The sequence below is a fragment of the Notamacropus eugenii genome, chromosome 5 (genome assembly GCF_028372415.1).
Source record: "Notamacropus eugenii isolate mMacEug1 chromosome 5, mMacEug1.pri_v2, whole genome shotgun sequence".
Classification (NCBI taxonomy): Eukaryota; Metazoa; Chordata; class Mammalia; order Diprotodontia; family Macropodidae; genus Notamacropus; species Notamacropus eugenii.
In genome coordinates, this window is record NC_092876.1 from 414,562,101 (window position 1) to 414,580,873 (window position 18,773).

General features: G+C 39.1%; 1 protein-coding gene across 1 annotated transcript in view; it reads right to left on the bottom strand.

Moving 5' to 3' along the window:
* Nucleotides 1–3,618: 3,618 nt before the first annotated feature.
* GRIK1 (glutamate ionotropic receptor kainate type subunit 1) overlaps nucleotides 3,619–18,773 on the bottom strand; it is a 141,598-nt gene continuing 126,443 nt past the window's right edge. The window contains exons 15-16 of the mRNA XM_072614811.1: nucleotides 6,047–6,297; nucleotides 3,619–4,886 (exon numbers count right to left, since the gene is read on the bottom strand). Of these exons, the coding sequence (XP_072470912.1) occupies nucleotides 4,737–4,886; nucleotides 6,047–6,297 (401 nt within the window). The 3' untranslated portion in view covers nucleotides 3,619–4,736. The remainder of the gene's footprint in view (nucleotides 4,887–6,046; nucleotides 6,298–18,773) is intronic.

An 18,773-nucleotide genomic window follows, 5' to 3' on the forward strand; every position in this document is an offset into this window, starting at 1 on the left:
TTCAACATTTTTTTGGGTCTCCCTTAGCAGGGAGCTGATCTGCTGTTCATGCTTTGACTTCATGTCTCTCATTTCTCTTCCCAGCTTTTCCTCTACCTCTCTAACTTGATTTTCAAAATTCTTTTTGAGCTCTTCCATGGCCTGAGCCCATTGGGTGGGCTGGGACACAGAAGCCTTGATTTCTGTGTCTTTGCCTGATGGTAAGCATTGTTCTTCCTCATCAGAAAGGAAGGGAGGAAATGCCTGTTCGCCAAGAAAGTAACCTTCTATAGTCTTATTTCTTTTCCCTTTTCTGGGCATTTTCCCAGCCAGTGACTTGACCTCTGAATATTTTCCTCACACCCACCTCACCTCCTGATCCTCCCAGCCCGTGTTTGTGGTCTGAGATTCAAATGCTGCTTCCAGCCTCAGGGCTTTTGGCGGGGGCAGGGCTGCTATTCAGTATGAGATTATGATCTGGTGCTGAGATCGGGGCAGGGCCACCTCTCAGGCTCAGTTCCCTCAGGGGGTTCATGGGCAGACCTTCCGCAATGGATTCAGGCTCCCGCCCGCTTGGGGAGCCCCTGTCTGCAGCCGCCTCTCAGCTTCTACCTCCCGGGGGGGGGGCCTGAATTATGGGGGCACCCCACTCCCCTCTCGACCCGCCAAAGAGACTCTCTCACCCACCCCTGTCACCTGTGGGTGGAGGGACTTGTGCGGCCGCTGGAGATCCCGTCCCTGAAGCCTGCTCGGATCTGTTTCTCTCGGTGCCGCAGCCGTGGCCGCAGCAGGTCTCGGCTGATCTTTGTGTCTGCAGCGCGACGGACCTTTTGCGAGAGGTTTGCAGATCCCTCTGTGGGTGGAGGGACCCGTGTGGCCGCTGGAGATCCTGTCTGTGAAGCCTGCTCGGATCTTTTCCTCTCGGTGCCGCGGCCGCGGCAGGGCTGCGCTCAGCTCCCAGTCCCGGCGCCCAGTCCGCAGCGCGAAGGACCCCCCGGCGAGAGGTTTGCAGGTCTCTCTGGAACAGAAATCTCCCTCGCTCCAATATTCCGTGGCCTCTGGGTGCGGAATTCGCCGTGAGTTACTTCCCTGTAGCCATTCTATGGGTTGTGGGTTCAGAGCTATGTGTATGTGCGTCTTTCTACTCCGCCATCTTGGCTCCGCCCCCCTACTGATATCATTCTTAAGAGTTACAGGTAACATTTTCTCATATGAGATGAAAACATTTTGATTTTATTAAATCCTTTATAATTTGTCTTAAATTTTATCTTCTTATGTTTCTCCTGAATCTAGTAGGTCAAATTTTCCATTCAGTTTTGATCTTCACAAATACCCACAAGACCTTTTGTTCATTAAATAGCCTTTTTTTTTCTCATTCAGAATTACACTCAATTTTGCTGTGTTATTCTTGGTTGCAAACCCACCTCCTTTGCTCTTCAGAATATCATGTTCTGTGCCCTTTGGTCTTTCAATGTAGAAGATGCTAAATCTTATGTTATCCAGGCTGTAGCTCCACAGTATTTTTTTTTCTAGCTGCTTATAGTATTTTCTCCTTGACCTGGCAGCTTTGAAACTTAGCTGTGATGGTCCTGTGAGTTTTCCTCTTGGGATCTCTTTCAGGTGATGATTGATGGATTTTTTTTCTATTTTCATTTTACCCTCTCGTTCTACAACTTCAGAACAATTTTCCTTAATAATTTTCTTGAAGTATGGTGTCTAGGCTTTGTTTTTAAATCATTTTTCAGTCAATGCAACAATTCTTATATTGTCTGTCTTCAATCTGTTCTCCAGTCTGTTCTTTTTCTAATGAGATGTTTCATATTTAATTCTGTTTTTTTGTTTTTTCTTATTATTTCTTGTTGCCGACTGAAGTCATTGGCTTCCTCTTACCCAATTGTAATTTTAAAGAATTATCTTCTTCCATAAGTTTTTGAATCTCTTTTTCTCTTTGGTTAGTTTTCTTTTCATAATTTTCTTGATTTTCTTGCATTACTCTTATTTTTCCCCTAATTTGTCCTCAACCTCTCCAATTTGATTTTTAAAGTCCTTTTAAAGATTTTCCAAAAACTCTTTTTGGGCTTGTGACTATTTGTCTTTTTTTCTTTGAGGCAGAAGTTGCTGTTTTAACTTGACTATCTTTTTCTGAGTTTGAACCCAGATCTTCTCAATCACCAAAGTAGCTATCTATGGTTGGATTCTTTCTCTTTTGCTTACTCTTTTTTTTTTTTACCAGCTTATTTCTTGTCTGTTAACTATGTGTTACAGTCAGACTCTAGTCCTAAGGTGTAGGGGATAATATCTCAGACTTTAGGTTTTTTTGTGCTGTTTTTTTCTGAGCACTGAGAGTTTGAGCTCAGGTACTCCTCTCTGCCCCTGAGCCATGACCAGGGCCCCCTACAATGCCATCACTGCAAATATCCTTGTTCCTTGCTCTCCCTTCTGCAGCCCCAAGCTTTATCTGCCCTGGAACCAAAACCAGGGACTCTGCTGCCCTTCAAGTGCCTAGAGCCAGCAGTGTCCCTGCCCCTCTGCTACTGAAGTCACTTCTCACCCACAGCCATAACCTGGGACAGGTCTGGTCAGCACACCTGAGCCCACCATCCAGAGCCAGCAGAGGGCCCTGCAATCAGCTGTCCAACCCCCACACTATCCATGAGGGTAAAATTCCTGGAGCTGAGGTTGCCACCCTTCCCCCAGAGCTTGTTATTGGTTGATTCAGTGGTATCTGGAGGCATATGCACTTCTGTCAGGGCAAACTACCACTCCAAGAAGTCAGGTCTTTCCTAATGTTCTCTCAAATTATCTCTGGCAAACAAATGCTTTACCCCTATTTTTAATGTTTTCTGCTGCTCAGAGTTCATTTTGAGGTGTTATTTTACATCATTTGTGAGGGAATTTAGGAGAGCCAGGTAATTTCCTGCCTTATTCCACCATCTTCCCAGAATTCCCTCCAAAAAGGAGGACAGTGTTGTGTTGTTTGTTAGCTAGATGAGAATTCAAGTGCATTTAACCTTGCTTATTTCCTATTTTAAGAATTACAACATGGACACATTACCAGTAGATTTGACCAGTAACTAAAGTCTAATATTGATACTGGCTATTAAGAGCGCTCCATTCCAAAAGCTGGGAAAGTTAGAATTCTTCTTCCATACTTGTTTTCTCCCATAAAGCAAAGATTCAATAAATAGGCTAAAAGAAGATTCTATTTAAAGGATCGGCTTTTTTTGTTGTTGTTCTGGATCTGCAATTTCATGTTAGATGTTTTGTATTTTATAGTCTACATTGTCCTAGTGGTACAGTGCACATCTGGATAGAGGACAAATTAGATGAAATTAAGAAACAAATTAAGAAACTTAAGCTTTGAAAAGAAATACATTATCTTCCAGTCATAGTTGAAAGATTTCAATCATACAAAAGATGCTGAATCTCTCTCTCCTCTCTCTCCCTCTCTCTCTCTCTCTCTCTCTCTCTCTCTCTCTCTCTCTCTCTCTCTCTCTCTCTCTCTCTCTCTCTCCCTCTCAATTTCCTCTCTGTCTGTCTGTCTGTCTCTCTCCTCATCCCCCCAAATCAGGAAAGCCATAAAGCCATGACTTGTTGAAGTGATAATTTTATCATTCTAAAGACAGAGAAAACATGAGCATTACTCTTTTTACATCTGCTTTTGATTCAAGAAGGAAAAACTGGTTACTGAAGTAGATGCAATAGGAATCTCGGAGTCAAAAAACTACCACAAAATTGGATTAATGAGAGAGAAAGAGAAGAAAGCTGGTGAAAATTTAACATTTGTTCTGGATTTGTTTTTGTTCAGTCATTTCTGAATCTTGTGACCCCATTTGGGGTTTTCTTGGCAAAGATACTGGAATGTTTTGCCAGTTCCTTCTCCAGTGGATTAAGGCAAACAGAGGTTCTGACTTGCCCAGGGTCACACATCTTATATCTGAGGTTGGCTTTGAATTCAGATCTTCTTGACTCCAGGCTCCGCACTTTTATCCACTGAGCCATCTAGCTCCCTCTATAATCCTATATCCGTGCCTATACCCCTATACCAATATCTCTATCTCTATACCAATTTACTTATATCTGTGTGTGAGTGTGTGTGTGTTGTCAAAGCACTTCTCCTTTTGTAAATAAACAAAACCTCTCTATTCCATTGCAGGGACAACACTAGACACACATGCCAGAGCCTGCTCTGATACTCTCTGACCACAGCAAGACCAAGCCTTGATATACACACTAGACAAAGATTTTCTTACAGTATATACCTATACCTTTATCCATCTTTGATATCTGTGTCTTGAATTTTAGGCTTCTACAAGAACTGGCAGGGAGGACATTTATTTGATGTTCCAAAGAGCACCATAAATTAGATATACTATTTAATGCTTCTCCACCTCTATAATCTGTACCTCCCTTTTGATTGGTAGTTCTACAAGAAATAAGTTTATTTTCATGCAGAAAAACAGACACAACATAAATCCTCCCCCCCCCAAAATTTGTCCTAATGGAATGTTAAGAACATAATAATGCACATGTAGAGACATAAAATGCAGACATCTAGTGCACCACATTCAAAGCCTATTAAAGGTGAGTTTCTGCCATTTTAAGATGTTCCAAACAATGTTCCAAATCCTCTGCAGTTCAATCTTTTTTGTGGGATATGGAAATTACAGTTACTGTTACTTGGAAGAATTAAATACTCTTTGTAGTTTATAAGCCTTGCAACCAATTTTCATTTGACACACCTTTTGTTTTACTGACTACACAGTACGGACTGAGGACTGTGGTGCAATCCCTTGTTCCTCTTGAATCAGTTTGCCACAGTCCAGTTCCATAGTGAAAGTGGTTCCGGAGGTGGAGTTGGATGGTTGAGTTTGTTTACACTGTTGTCCATAAAAGAAACCAAAAGCCTTGAGAGCAAAAGAAACAGGGAAATATAATAAAAATAAGTAAGCTAAAATAAAAATTAAATAAAAACACAAGCCAAAGAAAGCTGAAAATTATAGGAAGACGGACCAAAATTATAAATATATGCAGAATTTTATTTTTTGAAATAAGTTGAATAAATTAAAGCACCTCAAGAAAAAATGAAAGGTGACAACAATGTAGCATATACTTCCTTTTCATTAAAAATTCCTATAATAATATTCTCATTTAAGTAATATTACTGTTGCTCTGTTATTTCTGATAAAAATTACATCTTGAAGAGATATCAGATTATAGTAAATCCATAATATTCAATGTTCAAGAAAGACTTGCACTTAAAATTAGCCCAGCTTTTTAACTATTTCTATTATAAAAATATAGCCTTTTAGTCAATTGGGTTAGTAGTAACCTGTAAAATATTAGCTTAAGTTTTTAAAAGGTGATGTTCTGTTCTGCTTTTGAATTAAGTACTTTAAGGTAAGATTGCAACAATTTTAAGACTTTGCTCATTATGTATTTGATTCAGGATGAAAAAACTAGTAGGTTATCAAAAGCATGATAAGATCTTAAAATTTTTTAATAAAATATTTTTCAATATTAAATGACCATTTAAATCGTCTTTCATATTTTTATTAAAATTTACTATTTTCTCTTTATGAATTACATTCTTAAAAAATATCAATACCAGATAATAAAATAATGCCTTTACTTAGCATAAGCTTTATTACAGACAAATCACTATTCCTGCTCAATCTTCCTTCAACTTCTTTTATCTTTTTCCAGTTTTAAAAATTTATTTCTTTTTAGGTCTATGTATTAAGACCAAACAATTATTTGATAAATTAATGTACTTGGAATTTCTTTACACTTACGCAACTGCTAATCAAATTTAGAGAACAGGGTTTTTCTTTTTCTTTTTAATTAATAAATTTAATTAATAATTATTTTTAATGAATAAATACAGTTGAAGTTCTAGCTCTGTCTGTACAGTTAAACAAAAGAAGAGTTCTACATTGATTTTCCCTCCCAAGGACTTTCGTGGACATTTTGTATTTTTTTCAATGAAAAATAGTGCATTTCTTTAGAAAAAAAAGAATGCACACTCAACTGTCAACTACCCCACCCCAAGCAATAAATGACTTACTTGTTCAACATCACTGTTTTTCCTTGATTTATATATAAACTCTCCAATGGCTACAAATACAGAAAGGACAAGTCCAGCAACCAGCACAATAAAGATGCCACCAATGTTTTCTACTCCCAAAGCACTGGCTTCTTTGCTGTCCTCCTCAGGGCAGCCATTTCCCCGCCACCATTTTTCTTTCATCATGTGCAGTTTTCCTTCCTCTTGTAGTTGAAGGATAGCAATAGTAATTTTATCCCGGTAAGGAGAACCTGGAAAGTAAAGTCATTTGGGTGATGTAGGGTAGACCTATATATAGGGAAATAACATCATGCTTACTGAAGGTAAATGGATAATAAGGAACCAAAATACACTGGCAAAGGATTAGAAAAGTTAAAGGTAGAGTTTTAAATCTAGAAAGAACTACAAAGGGTGAGATGATAATTTGGTATGTTTATATGGAATAAGAAGTATCCAACCAAGAATATTATGTCATACTCTTGCATTCTTTTTTTAAATGAATCTTTTCCCATCCTAAATGGTTCCAGAATTTGATTGTACCTCCTTTGGGCTTTCAATTATATCTTAAGTTGGTACATGAATTTAAGGATAATTTTCCAAATTCAGAGATAACCCTCCTCTCCCCCTTTCCCAATTCCATTTGACTTGCAAACTTTACATGCGTCCTATCTAACCTCTCTCCCCCAATCATCACAATGACCTTTGGAAGTGCTTCTAGGTTGCTAATGAGAAAGCACAAGATTATATCTGTAGCATATATATTCAGAATTATCAAACTCTCATTATATGCAAACCAAAGTATTTCTGGTATTCCAGCCTCTATTTCCAAGAGCAAGGTCAGCTACATTTCCCCAGGGGAAAGGAAGTATCACTGAGGGGTTGGCCTGTCTGTAATATCAACTCAATCTTCCCCCATCACCCCATTCTGGTGTGATTCTCCCCATATGTTTCAGTATCAGCACCCCAAATTTGTTTAACTAATTAACATTAATTAGTTTTTACAGAGTGACTTTTACTTCAATCAATCAACATTTATTAAGCATATAAAGGTGCCAGGCACTGTGATAGATGCTGGGGGTGCAAAAAGAGACAAAAGACAGTCCCTACCCTCAAGTAGCTTATAATCTAATGGCTGGAGAGAGACAAGATGTGAGCAAGGCAAGCTATATGTAAGATAAAGAAGAAGTAAAGAGGGAAAGGATTCAAATTAAGAGGAACTGGGAGAGGCCTTCTATAGAAGGTAGGAGTTCAATTGTAACTTGTTCATCCTTTGTTTTTGAAGAGGATTGGTGACATAGGGTGATGACTTGAATGTGATTGACTTGCACATGAACTGGATTTAAGTGAGGCAGAGGTGCGCCCCTCATTCTCTCCCATCTTGCAAGTCCAGTGGCAGGACAAAAATCAACATGACTTCTGACAACCTGGGATTTATGGGTGACCTTGGCATCTTCAATGTCTGACCAAGTTCTGAAAGACATGGTAAGAACAAAACTACAAACAAATATGTAGCACCAGCACCATGGGGATATCCTCTCCCCTATTCTATTTCAGTCTCTGGGGCGAGTGGACTCAGACAATATAGCTTCTTCAAAGCACTGGTCCCACCCAGTTCACATACAGATGTGGCATTGTTGTCAGATGAGCCCTTGTCCCAACTGCTTCTGGGCTGGGTTCTAAAGGTCATGACTCATTTCCCAGGGGCTAGCTGCAAAACTTGGCATGGACTTAATTCTTGTACATTTTGAAACTCACAATGTCATAGTCTCCAGTCTCTCTAAAACAAAACAAAACTGTATTTTATTTTTCCCCTAATTACATGTAAAAAACAATTTTTAACATTCATTTTTCTTAAAGTTCCAAATTTCTTCCTTCCTTCCCTCTCCTGCCCCTCCTTGAGATGGTAAGCAATCTGATATAGGTTATACATGTGCAATCATGTAAAACATTTCCATCTGAGTCATTTTGTGGAAGAAAATTTGAATGAAAGAAAATGAAAATAGTATACTCCTGTCTGTATTCAGACACCATCAGTTCTTTCTCTTGAGGTGGATAGCACTTTTCATCATGAATCTCTGGGGATTGTCTTGGATCATTGTAGGGAGAAGCTAAGTCATTTACAGTTGTTCATTGTACAATATTGCTGTACAATAAGTCTGTCCAGGTTTTTCTTAAATCATCCTGTTCATCATTTCTTATAGCATAATAATATTCCATTATAATCATATACCACAGCTTGTTGAGCCATTCCCAAACTGATGGACATCCCCTCAATCTCCAATTCTTTGCTACCACAAAAGAAACTTATATACATACACACATTTGTACATACATATATATATATATGAATATATATATATATTTGTACAAATAGATTCTTTCTCCTTTTTAAAAAATCTCTTTGGAATACAGACCTATTTGTGGTATTGTGGAATCATAGGGTATGCAATTTGATAGCCCTTTGGTCATAGTTCCAAACTGCTCTCTAGAATAGTTGGATCAATTCCCAACTCCATCATCAGTTTCCCATTTAATGTCCCATTAGCATTAGTGTTCCAGTTTTCCCACATTCCCTCCAACATTTATCACATTCCTTTTTTTCCAATCTTTCTTAAAATGGAAAAAAAATGCCAAGGCAAAAAAGCCTTGAGGCCTGCATTCATGGGCCACATATCCACTAACATCACTAGACTTCCCTTCTCATTTGAGTGCTACAACATAGGAAGAAATCAATGCAAGAGATTAAAATGATTAATACCTTTTGAAGGCACCACCACTTCTGGCTATATAGCCACAGCCAATCCAGTAGCTCCTTTTCATCATGTGGTAAGTAGACTGGGATCAGTTACAGAATATCTACACATAGTCCAAAGTTTATCTAGTACCTTTTAATTACTCATCAACACAGCTATCCCATAATCAGGGTCCCTATTGTCTTCCCATTGGGAAACTGGAAAAATGAGCAAAGTTTTATTGGTGGTATGCAAAATGTATACTACTAAATTAGTATACAGATTTTTGGGGAGGGAATAGGGAAAAAAGTCATTAGTTATTTTCTTAAACAATTGTAAGAATTGTTCAGTGTATAAATCATTGCCACAATTATATGTATTACTAAATAAGCCAAACACTACAACTTTTTTATAATGTATAAACATTTTAACCTCCTACTTGCTTGAATTTGAGCTAGATATTTAACTTCTCGGGGTCTCAGATTTCTTCTCTTTAAAATTATGGTTTATCATTAGATTGGCTAAATTGACAAAAAAAGAAAATGCATGCTGATGGAAGGGCTGTGGTAAAAACTGTTACTTTAATACACTCAGGGGAGCTGTGAACTGGGCCACCATTCTGGAAAGCAATTTGGGACTATGGTCAAAAAACTGTTCAACTGTAAAACTGTGTAAAACTGAATTTCATCTGCCTTCTTAATGAGCCAAGAATCCCGCATCTCTCTAAGTTTCACTTGCACTCTACTTTTGATGAAGTTAAATGCTGCCTTCTTAGAGACAGGCAAATAACCTGCTGGTAAACCCTGTGAATTTCTCATTTTTCATCTAGCAGCTTGCAAATTTCCCCCTAATTTTCATCACATCAGTCCTAAGGTCTGTGAGTGTTCTGACCCATATCATTCAATGTGGTGCTTTACACCAAATCTCTGAAAACTGCCCATTCCTTTTCTGCTCCACTGTTGCCAACCACGTGTTGGCTCAGCTTTCCCTCCAGGTTGACAACAAACTGTTTACCCCACAGTAAAGCACTCTAATCTGTTGACATTCAGTATTCTGGTAGTCTTTTCTGGGGACCAGTGGTTTTGTTGAATGTCACCCATCACCTGTATCACTTTGTCACTCTTCCTGTCCCTTCTCCTTACAATGAAAACTTGGTTCCACTAAGTGTTATTGTGTTTAGGTAAATGGAAGTCGGAGCTGGTGATGAGAAAGTTATGAGATGCACAAGTCTTCAGTAGTAAGTGACCATTGCTGTTGCTATTTCTGACACCATTCCTCCGAAGGATTCCCTGCCATGTCGGATAGCCTATTCTGGCATTAAAGCCACCCAGAATTACAAGCTTGTCCTCTTTTGACACATAGATGATGAGTGTCTCCAAGTCTTCATAAAATTTTTTTTTGACCTCATCAAATTTCATCCTGGTGGGAGCATATGCACTGAGGATGGTGGTATGGCATTTTCCTGCAAGTGGCAATCACATTGTTACGAGTCTGTCATTTATCAATTGGGGCATGGCTTGTATTCTTACTTGACCTGACTTAACATGATTCACTTCTCTCAGTATTTTAGAAATGAGACCTTTGACAGCGACAATTATTTCCCAGCTTTCTGATTTCCTTCTAATTTTGGTTGTGTAGGTTTTGTTTGTACAAAACTAGAAGTATTTCATTTCTGGTTTCATGAACTCCGAAGTGCCTTTATCTGATTATGATCTGTCATTCCACTTCTCCCTCTGCCTGGTAGCCCCAAATCTGTTCTTTTCCCTCATCATGACCTACAATACTTTATTCTCTTAGACCCTAGGAGAGTTAAATGACCCCTTGACCAGTTCAACTCTGCCTTGCCCTCTTCTCTTGAGTCCCTTACCCTTTTTTCCTACCAAAGGTTTTGTCCCTCCAAATTCTAGTCTTGGATTCCTCCCATCATCCCTTGCCTTCACATCTACCCACATGCACCTGAATAAAACTGCAGAAAATCACAAAAACATACTGCCTAGGTCCACTAAAAGTTTATGCTATTTAATCTTAACTAGGTCCCTTAAAAAACCAAAGTACTCCTTTTACACTTCCCTAGTCAATTCACTATCTGACTCACCATGGTAGCTTTTCCATACCTTTACAATCCCACTTCAAGTCTCCCAAACCCCTCCCCTACTGTATAAGGAGAGAACTCACATGTTACCTTTCACTCAAAATACTGGAGCCATTCACAGATAGTTTCTCATCCTGCATCACTCAGATGCCTTGTGCTACTTTCTCTTCCTTCATTCCTGTTTTACATGAAATGGTTGTGTTTTCTTTTGAGCTACCACAATTCTGCTTTGCAAAGCAGAGGTACAAAGCAGAATTGTGGTAGCTGCAAGGAAACATGAGATGCACTAATTTAGAGGCATCTCCCTCCCAAATGATCATATGGATTATTTGTGCCTGACCTATGGTAGAACCTTCTGAGCTCATATCAGTACAAATAACCACAGCTATACACACTGTATATTGACCCGGACATCATTGTGTCATTTTGTTCCTTTTCAAGCACGAAGGAAATACACAAAAACACAAGAAAAGGTGACTTTTCTTCTTCCTAAAAGAAGCCTTCTACCTGAACAAGTGATCACATTCTATCCTTTTTTTTTTTTTTTTAGATTTCCCCACTATCATCTCCCCTCTCATTTATCTTCAATTTCCCCTTGTCTACAGGCTGTACAACTATATCCATGTGTCCCCCATTCTCAAAACCCCCTTCCTTCATCCATCCATTACTGATAGCTATCCTTCCATGCCTCTCTTCCATTTTATCGCCAAACTCCTTGACAAGGCCATCTACAATAGGTAGATTTCTCCATTTTCTCTCCTCTCACTCTCTTGGCAGACTGGCTTTCACCAAATAAAACCGCTCTCTCAAAAATGACTAATGATCTCTTAATTGCCACATTTAACGACCATTTCTCAATCCCCATCCTTCTTGCCCTCTCTGCAGCCTTTGATATTGTTATCAGCCTCTTCTCCTTAACAATAACTTCTCTCTAGGGTTGGTGACTCCTCCCTCCAGGTTTTCTTCCCAGCTATCTGATCACTCCTCAGTTTCCTTAACTAGATCTTCATTCATGGGTCCCCCAATGCTCTTTCCTAGGCTTCATTCTCTTCTTCTATATCATTTTACTTGATGAATATATCAGCCCCTGTGGTTTCAATGACCATCTCTACTCAGATGACTCTTAGCTCTGTGCAGTCCTGATCTTTCTCCCAACTTCACATCTCCAACTGTCTATTGGATAAATCAAGCTGAACACTTTGCAGATACCTTAAACTTAACATGTCTAAGACTGAACTCATTATCCTTTTCCCACTCTCCATCCTTCCCCTCTTCCTTATTTCCTTATTGCTGTCAGTATTACCATCCTCTCCATCATACAAGCTCTCAACCTAGGTGTCATTTTGACTCATTCTCTTTTATTCTATATATCCAATCAATTGTCAAGTCCTACCATTTCTACCTTGATCACATTTCTCATGTCTTTCTCTCCTATGACACTACAGCTGCCTTCGTTCAGGGTCTTCTCACTTCACAGCTAGAATATTTCAATAGTCTGCTGATTGTTCCCTCTGCTCCGATACAGCTTGGATTCAGCTAACAAATTGTTCTTCTTAAAGCATGTATCTAATCATATTACCATATTAAATAAACTCTCAGAACTGCCTGTTATCTTGAGAATCAGATATAAAATCCTGTGGTTGGCTTTTTAAGTCCTTTATAACCTAGCGCCTTCCTACTCTTTCATAGACTGCCTAGACAGGGAGTCTACCACTTCCTTCTCATCACATTGACAGTCTTCTCAGATTTAATTTCCATCTCCAGCTAAACCCCTTTCCTGCCTAATCTCCAACCTTTGGAAAAAAGAGATATTGTGAAATAGTGCTTCCCAGCTGTCCATCTATGCCCCACCATCCCATCTCATTTGCCCATTTTCAACCTCTGTGGAGAGGTTCATCCCTCACTCAGGCATGAACATTTTCATACTTGGTCATACCTTTCACACCCCAGTGGCCTTAAGAGTCATTCAAACTCCATTCCCCATTTCCCACCACCCAGTTCTTCATTCCCATTCCTCTCATCCCTCCTACCCAAACCTCTAATCAAATTCCACAGATCCCTTCCACGGTGTCCTTTGAATATCTGTTACATAGACAACAAACTTCCATTCATCTTAAATCTGTTCCTCTTCCACTCCTTTCATCTACTAGCTATAACTAAAATATGATCCTCCCCTATAACACTGTCTACCTGGCCATTCTTTGCAGTAATGGAGTCATCTGTATTCTTCTTGACAGTGTCTGGATGGGGGAGCTGGAATACTTCTTGCTACCCACTGCCACTTCCAGGTTGTCTTCCATCATTCAGTAACCTCTTTTCCTTTGAGATTCATGTTATTCATATCTACAACCCAATCAAAATCCTGAGAGCTGTTGTCTACAGACCCGCATATCACTCTTCTTCCTTTCTCAATGATCTTAGTTCCCGGCTCACACATTTTCTGTCCTTTCCAAATCCTGCCCTTATTCTAGGAGACTTTCACATTACATATTGATGCTCTTCCTGGTCCCTCAGCCTATTCCCTTCCCAAGAGCTTTTCATACACCCCACCTCAGCCACATGCAAAGATTTTTTTTTGCTTTGTCATCATCCACAAATGTACCACCTTTATATTTAAGAATTCTGAAATCCCCCTTGTGGATCACAATCTATCAGCCCTTCACTGCTCCCTCTTCTTTCCCTTACAAAACTTTGTCCACACTGTGACCTCCAATCCTTGATTTCTCAATTCTCTCCCAGGCCATGCCCTATCCACTTTCTCCTTTTTGATTATCTTGACCACTTGATGAACTAATTCAACTCTACATAGTGGTCTTCTTTTGAATCCCTATCGCCCTTATCATATCACTGAATATGCCCAGCAAAACCTCAGCTTTGGATCACTTCCAGCATTTATCATCTTCATCCCTACCCATGTGCTGCTGCTGTCCTTCTCTCTAAGTAACTACCTGGAAAGGCCTTAGCCTAAAAAGACCAGGGTCTCCCATTGCATCCTGGGCCATCTCGAGCCATCCTGATGAATATCTGGTCACTCGATCCAGATGGCTCAGGAGATTTGCATAGCCCTCCTTCACTCAAAAAAAGTCATGACTCTGATGCCATGGTCTTCTTAGAAAATGATGGATGAACACAACAACAACCTGTCCTGCTACTGATAGAGAAAAATCACACAGCTGTTCTAACTGGGTCCACTACAACTTTATGTTACACAACCTCTACTGGTCCCTCACTGCTATGAGGCAATACTATTATAGCTGAGAACTTTATCTTAAACTTTATAGAAAAAATTTAGTCCCTTCACCATGGACTTCTTTTTTTCTATCTTCCTCACTTTCTATATCTCAGGGGCTTTCTGCCATTTTTCCCCTCTTCACCCTGTTCCACATAATGGAATGGATTTACTCCTTACCAAAGTTAATCCGTCAACCTCCAAAAGATTGCCCCCTCTGACACCCCTACTCTTTTACTTATTTTCAGTCTTCCCCTCTTTATTGACTCATTCATTATTGCCTACAAACCTGTCCATGTCTCCCCTATCCTGGAAAAAAAGCCCCTTTTACTTGATCCTTCCATTTCCCTTATCATCCAGTTTTTCTTCTGTCCCTTGTAGCTATGCTTCTCAAAAAGGCTGTCTACACTAGGTGCATCTACATTCTCTCCTACCATATGCTTCTTAATCTTTTACCATCCAGCTTCTGACTTCCAGTATTCCACTGAAACCACTCTCTTCAAAGTTATTAATGATCTCTTAGAAAAGGCCAAGAAAAGGCCTTTTTTCTAATCTCATTCTTCACTTCACTTAGTGTTCTCATCGACTTCCATGAATTTAATTAGCATTTAATTTAATTAGCATGGATTTAATTTGCATAACTTGATTTAAATATGCTGATGATTCTCAAATCTACCTATTCTGCCCCAGATTTTCTGCTGAGCTCTAATCCCATATTTATTTCCAACTGCCTTTCTGATGTCTCAAACTGGATATCCAGTAGACATATTAAAATCAACATGTCCAAAATAGAACTCAATATATTTCTTCCTAAACCCTTCCCACTTCCTATTTCCCTTTTACTGTAAAGGGCAATACCATGCTCCCAGTCCCTCAAGCTCGCAACCTCGGAAGGACTCCTCATTGTCCCCCATATTCAATCAGCAATCTGTAATTAGGGAAAAAATAAAATATTTTTAAAAATAAAAAAGTGGATGTTGTATTTTGTCAGAAGCTTTACCTCACATGTTAATATAATCATGTGGTTTTGACTGCTATCAATATTATCTATTATGTTTATTGTCTCCGATAATGAGTTTGCCTTGCTTTCCTGGTACAGATTCTACCTAATTATAAGATGTATTCTCTTGGATATGTTACTATAGCCTCTTTGCTAATATTTTGCCAGTTTTCTTTCTATACATCTGGAGTACTAGCTCTGATACTTCCTGTGTGGCCATGGGTAATTCTAACTTTTGTCTGCCTCAGTTTCCTCAACTGTAAAAGGGTATAATAATAGCACTAAGCTAACAGGGTAGTTGTAAGTATCAAATGAGATCATTTTTGTCAAGTGCATAGCTGATTGTCTGCCACACAGCAAATGTTTAATAAATGCTTGTTTCCTTCCATTTTACTTCGGATTTCTCTTTCCATGTTTTAGGGATGAAGAACACCATAAAAGAATTTAGTAGAATTCTTTTTTCTCCTATTTTTAAAAAAGAATTTTTATAATACTGTATTTAATTGTTCCTTAGATAGTTGATAGGATTCACTAGTAAATTAATTTGCCTACTAGATAGTCCACAATAAGGAAGATCTGAGTTCAAATCCAGCTTCATACACTAGTGTCAGTATAACCTTATACTAATGTACCAGTATAACCCTGGAAAAGTCACTAAACCTCTGTTTGCCTCAGTTTCCTTATATGTATAATGAGGATAACACCTACCTTTCAGGGTAATTTCGAGCATCAAATGAGAAAATTGTTGTAAAGCACTTCTTACTCTTTCAATTTCTTTTTTTTTTTGCTTTTAATTTTAAGTTTTTAGAACTTCTATTTTTAGGGTTTAATTGAGGTTTTTAAAATTGATTGTTTAAGTGTCCTTTTTAGGGTTCCACCCAGTGCTTTTATTTGTTCTTTCTCTTTTTCTTGATGAATGTTTTTAGAGATATTAAGTTCCCCCTCTGGTGCATCTCAAGAGTTTTGTTATGTAGTCATGTCATTGTCATTTTCATTTCTGAAATTTTCTATTATTTATTTTATCTATCTTTGGACTTATAACTGGTTTTTTAGGATTAAGTTATTTAGTCTCTGATTTTTAACACTCTAGTCAATGACATTTAGTTTGGCAGAGATACTGGAATGGTTTCCTTCTCTAGCTCATTTTACAGATGAGGACCTAAGCTACTGATCCCTTGCCCAAGATCACCTGACTAGTAAGTGTTGCCCTATTCTATTTTTTATCAAGTTGTTTTCTTCAGTTAACTTTTGCATATCCTTTTCCATGTGCCCAATTATTCCTTTTAAGGAGTTATTTTCACCGGTTAGGTTTTGTTCTTCCTTTTCCATTTGTCCAATTGTCCTTTAAATTCTTCTGTGATTTTTTTTCATATTTTTAAACTCATTGGTCAATTTTTCTTCTATTTTTCTAATTTGGGTTTTAACATCCTTCCTGAGCTCTTCCAAGAAAGCTCTTTGTGCTTCAGATCAGTTCATATTCCCTTCTGAAGTTTCAGATGGGAGTACAGTCTCAATGCTGACCTCTTTGGTATTTGTGTTTTGGTCCTTGTCCCCATAGAAAGATTCTATGGTCTTTTCTTTTCTCCTTTGCTTCTTACTCATGATAATAGACATTTTCCTGGCTTTTAAAGTAGATTTCTGCATCTGTGGCACAGGGAGCTCTGTCCCACAGTTCTTGTACCTAAAACTTGAGGCTTTGTGTGTTGTGGCCTCTGGTTCTTTCAGCTAGAAGCTAAAATGCTGCAGCTTACCTGGTACTGAGATGGCTGGTGTTAGAAAGCAGAGGCCAGGTGAGGTCTTTTTGGATTTCCCCGAAGTTACCCTAGAGCTAGCTCGTTAAGCGTGGGGGAGGGGTGGTCTGGACGCTGCAGGTCTCCTCTGCTGAGCTACAGCATAGGCAAGCTCAGCTCTCTGTGCTAGTGTCTTCCCAATTCCCCTGGGGTACTAAGGCATGCCTGGGGTCCTGGTGCTGGCAGTTGCTGGCTTCAGTTCCTGGGGCTCAGGATCTTCTCTCAATTTGTTGAGATGGGGCTGTCTGGGACAGCTCTAATCCTTCACTGGTCCCCTTCAGCCACAGCAAGAGGAACCTTCCTTAGCAATCTTTCTGGCCTCATGGGCTAAGAGTCTGTATACCCCTTCTGTTGCTCCCACTATTCCAGGTTTTTTCCCGGGGAGATATTTACTGGGTTCATCAAGGTCATCAAGGAGAGGGAGATAGCAATTACCAATCACTCCACCGTCTTGGCTCCCAGACCTAGTAAGTGTTTAAAGCCAGATTTTAACTCAGGTCTTCTTGACTCCAAGTGTAAGTATTCCTTTTCCATGTTGTATCCTCCAGCAGATTAGACACTCTCTAATCTTCAATTTCTCCCTGTCTCCTGGCTATTTCCCTTCTACCTACAAATATGTCCATGTGTCCTTCATCTGCAAAAATCCTCACTTGATCTAGCTGTCCATACTGTTGTCCCATATCTCTCTGACCTTTTGTAGCTAACCTCCTGGAGAAAGTCATATATAATGGCTGCTTCCACTTCCATTCCTCTCCCTCTCTTAACTCTCTTGAGTCTTGCTTCACACTTCATCATTTGACCAAAACTGTTTTCTTCATATACTAGTGATCTTTTAATTTCCAATTATGGTGACCTTTTCTCACTCCTCTTCCTTCTTGACTTCTCTGTAGCTTTTAACACTTTTTACCACCCTCTTGGTTCCTGTTCTATATCTTGCCTGTTTTACTGCTGCTCAGTCTCCTTCTCATCCAAGTCATACCTGCTAATGGAGTCTTCTACCAAGTTCCATATTCTGGATCTTCTCTTTTCCCTAGATAAAATACTATTTCACTTGCTAATCTCACAAGTTCCCATGTACTCAATGATCATCTCTGTGCTGATGATTTTCATCTACTTATCAAGCCTTAACCTCTTTGCTGACCTCTAGTCTTCCATCTCCAGCTTGCAGTATAGATTTAGAATGGGATAGCTTGTAGACATTTTTTTAACATCACATATATTAACCTGAAGTCATTATCTTTCCCCCTAAATTCTCCCCTATTCTTAACTTTATTACCACTGAATGTACCACCCTCCTCCTCCTAGTCACCCAGATCGACAACCTAGATTTCATCAGTTCCTAACTTTCTCATCCCCTACTTGTTGGACCAATCTATTACCAAGGCACATTGATTTTACTTTCATTAAATCTTTCATATATAACTTAGTGTCTTCTCCGAAACTGTCTGGGATAGCCCTTCATTACCTCATACTTGAACTATTGCTTTGCCTCCAGATAGTCTTTCTGCTTCAAGTATCTTCCCACTCTGTTACTTCTTGCACTCAGCTGTTAAAGTGATATTATTAAAGTGCAAGTCATATGTGTGTATATATGTATGTGTGTGTATATATGTATATATGTATACATATATGTGTGGGTGTGTATATATATATCCCTCTTTCCTCAGCCACTAAGCTTCACTAGGCCCCTAGCACCTCAATGACCAAATAGAAAATCTTATTTTTTTTTACATTCAAAACCTTGCATAACCAGCCCCTCATCCCCCACACTTTCATTCTATCTTCCCTTCTCCCACATGCTCCATGACCAGTAACAGTGACCTTTTTAGTATTCCATGAAAAAGACACTCCTTTTCCAAACTTGATATTTTTACTGACTGTTTC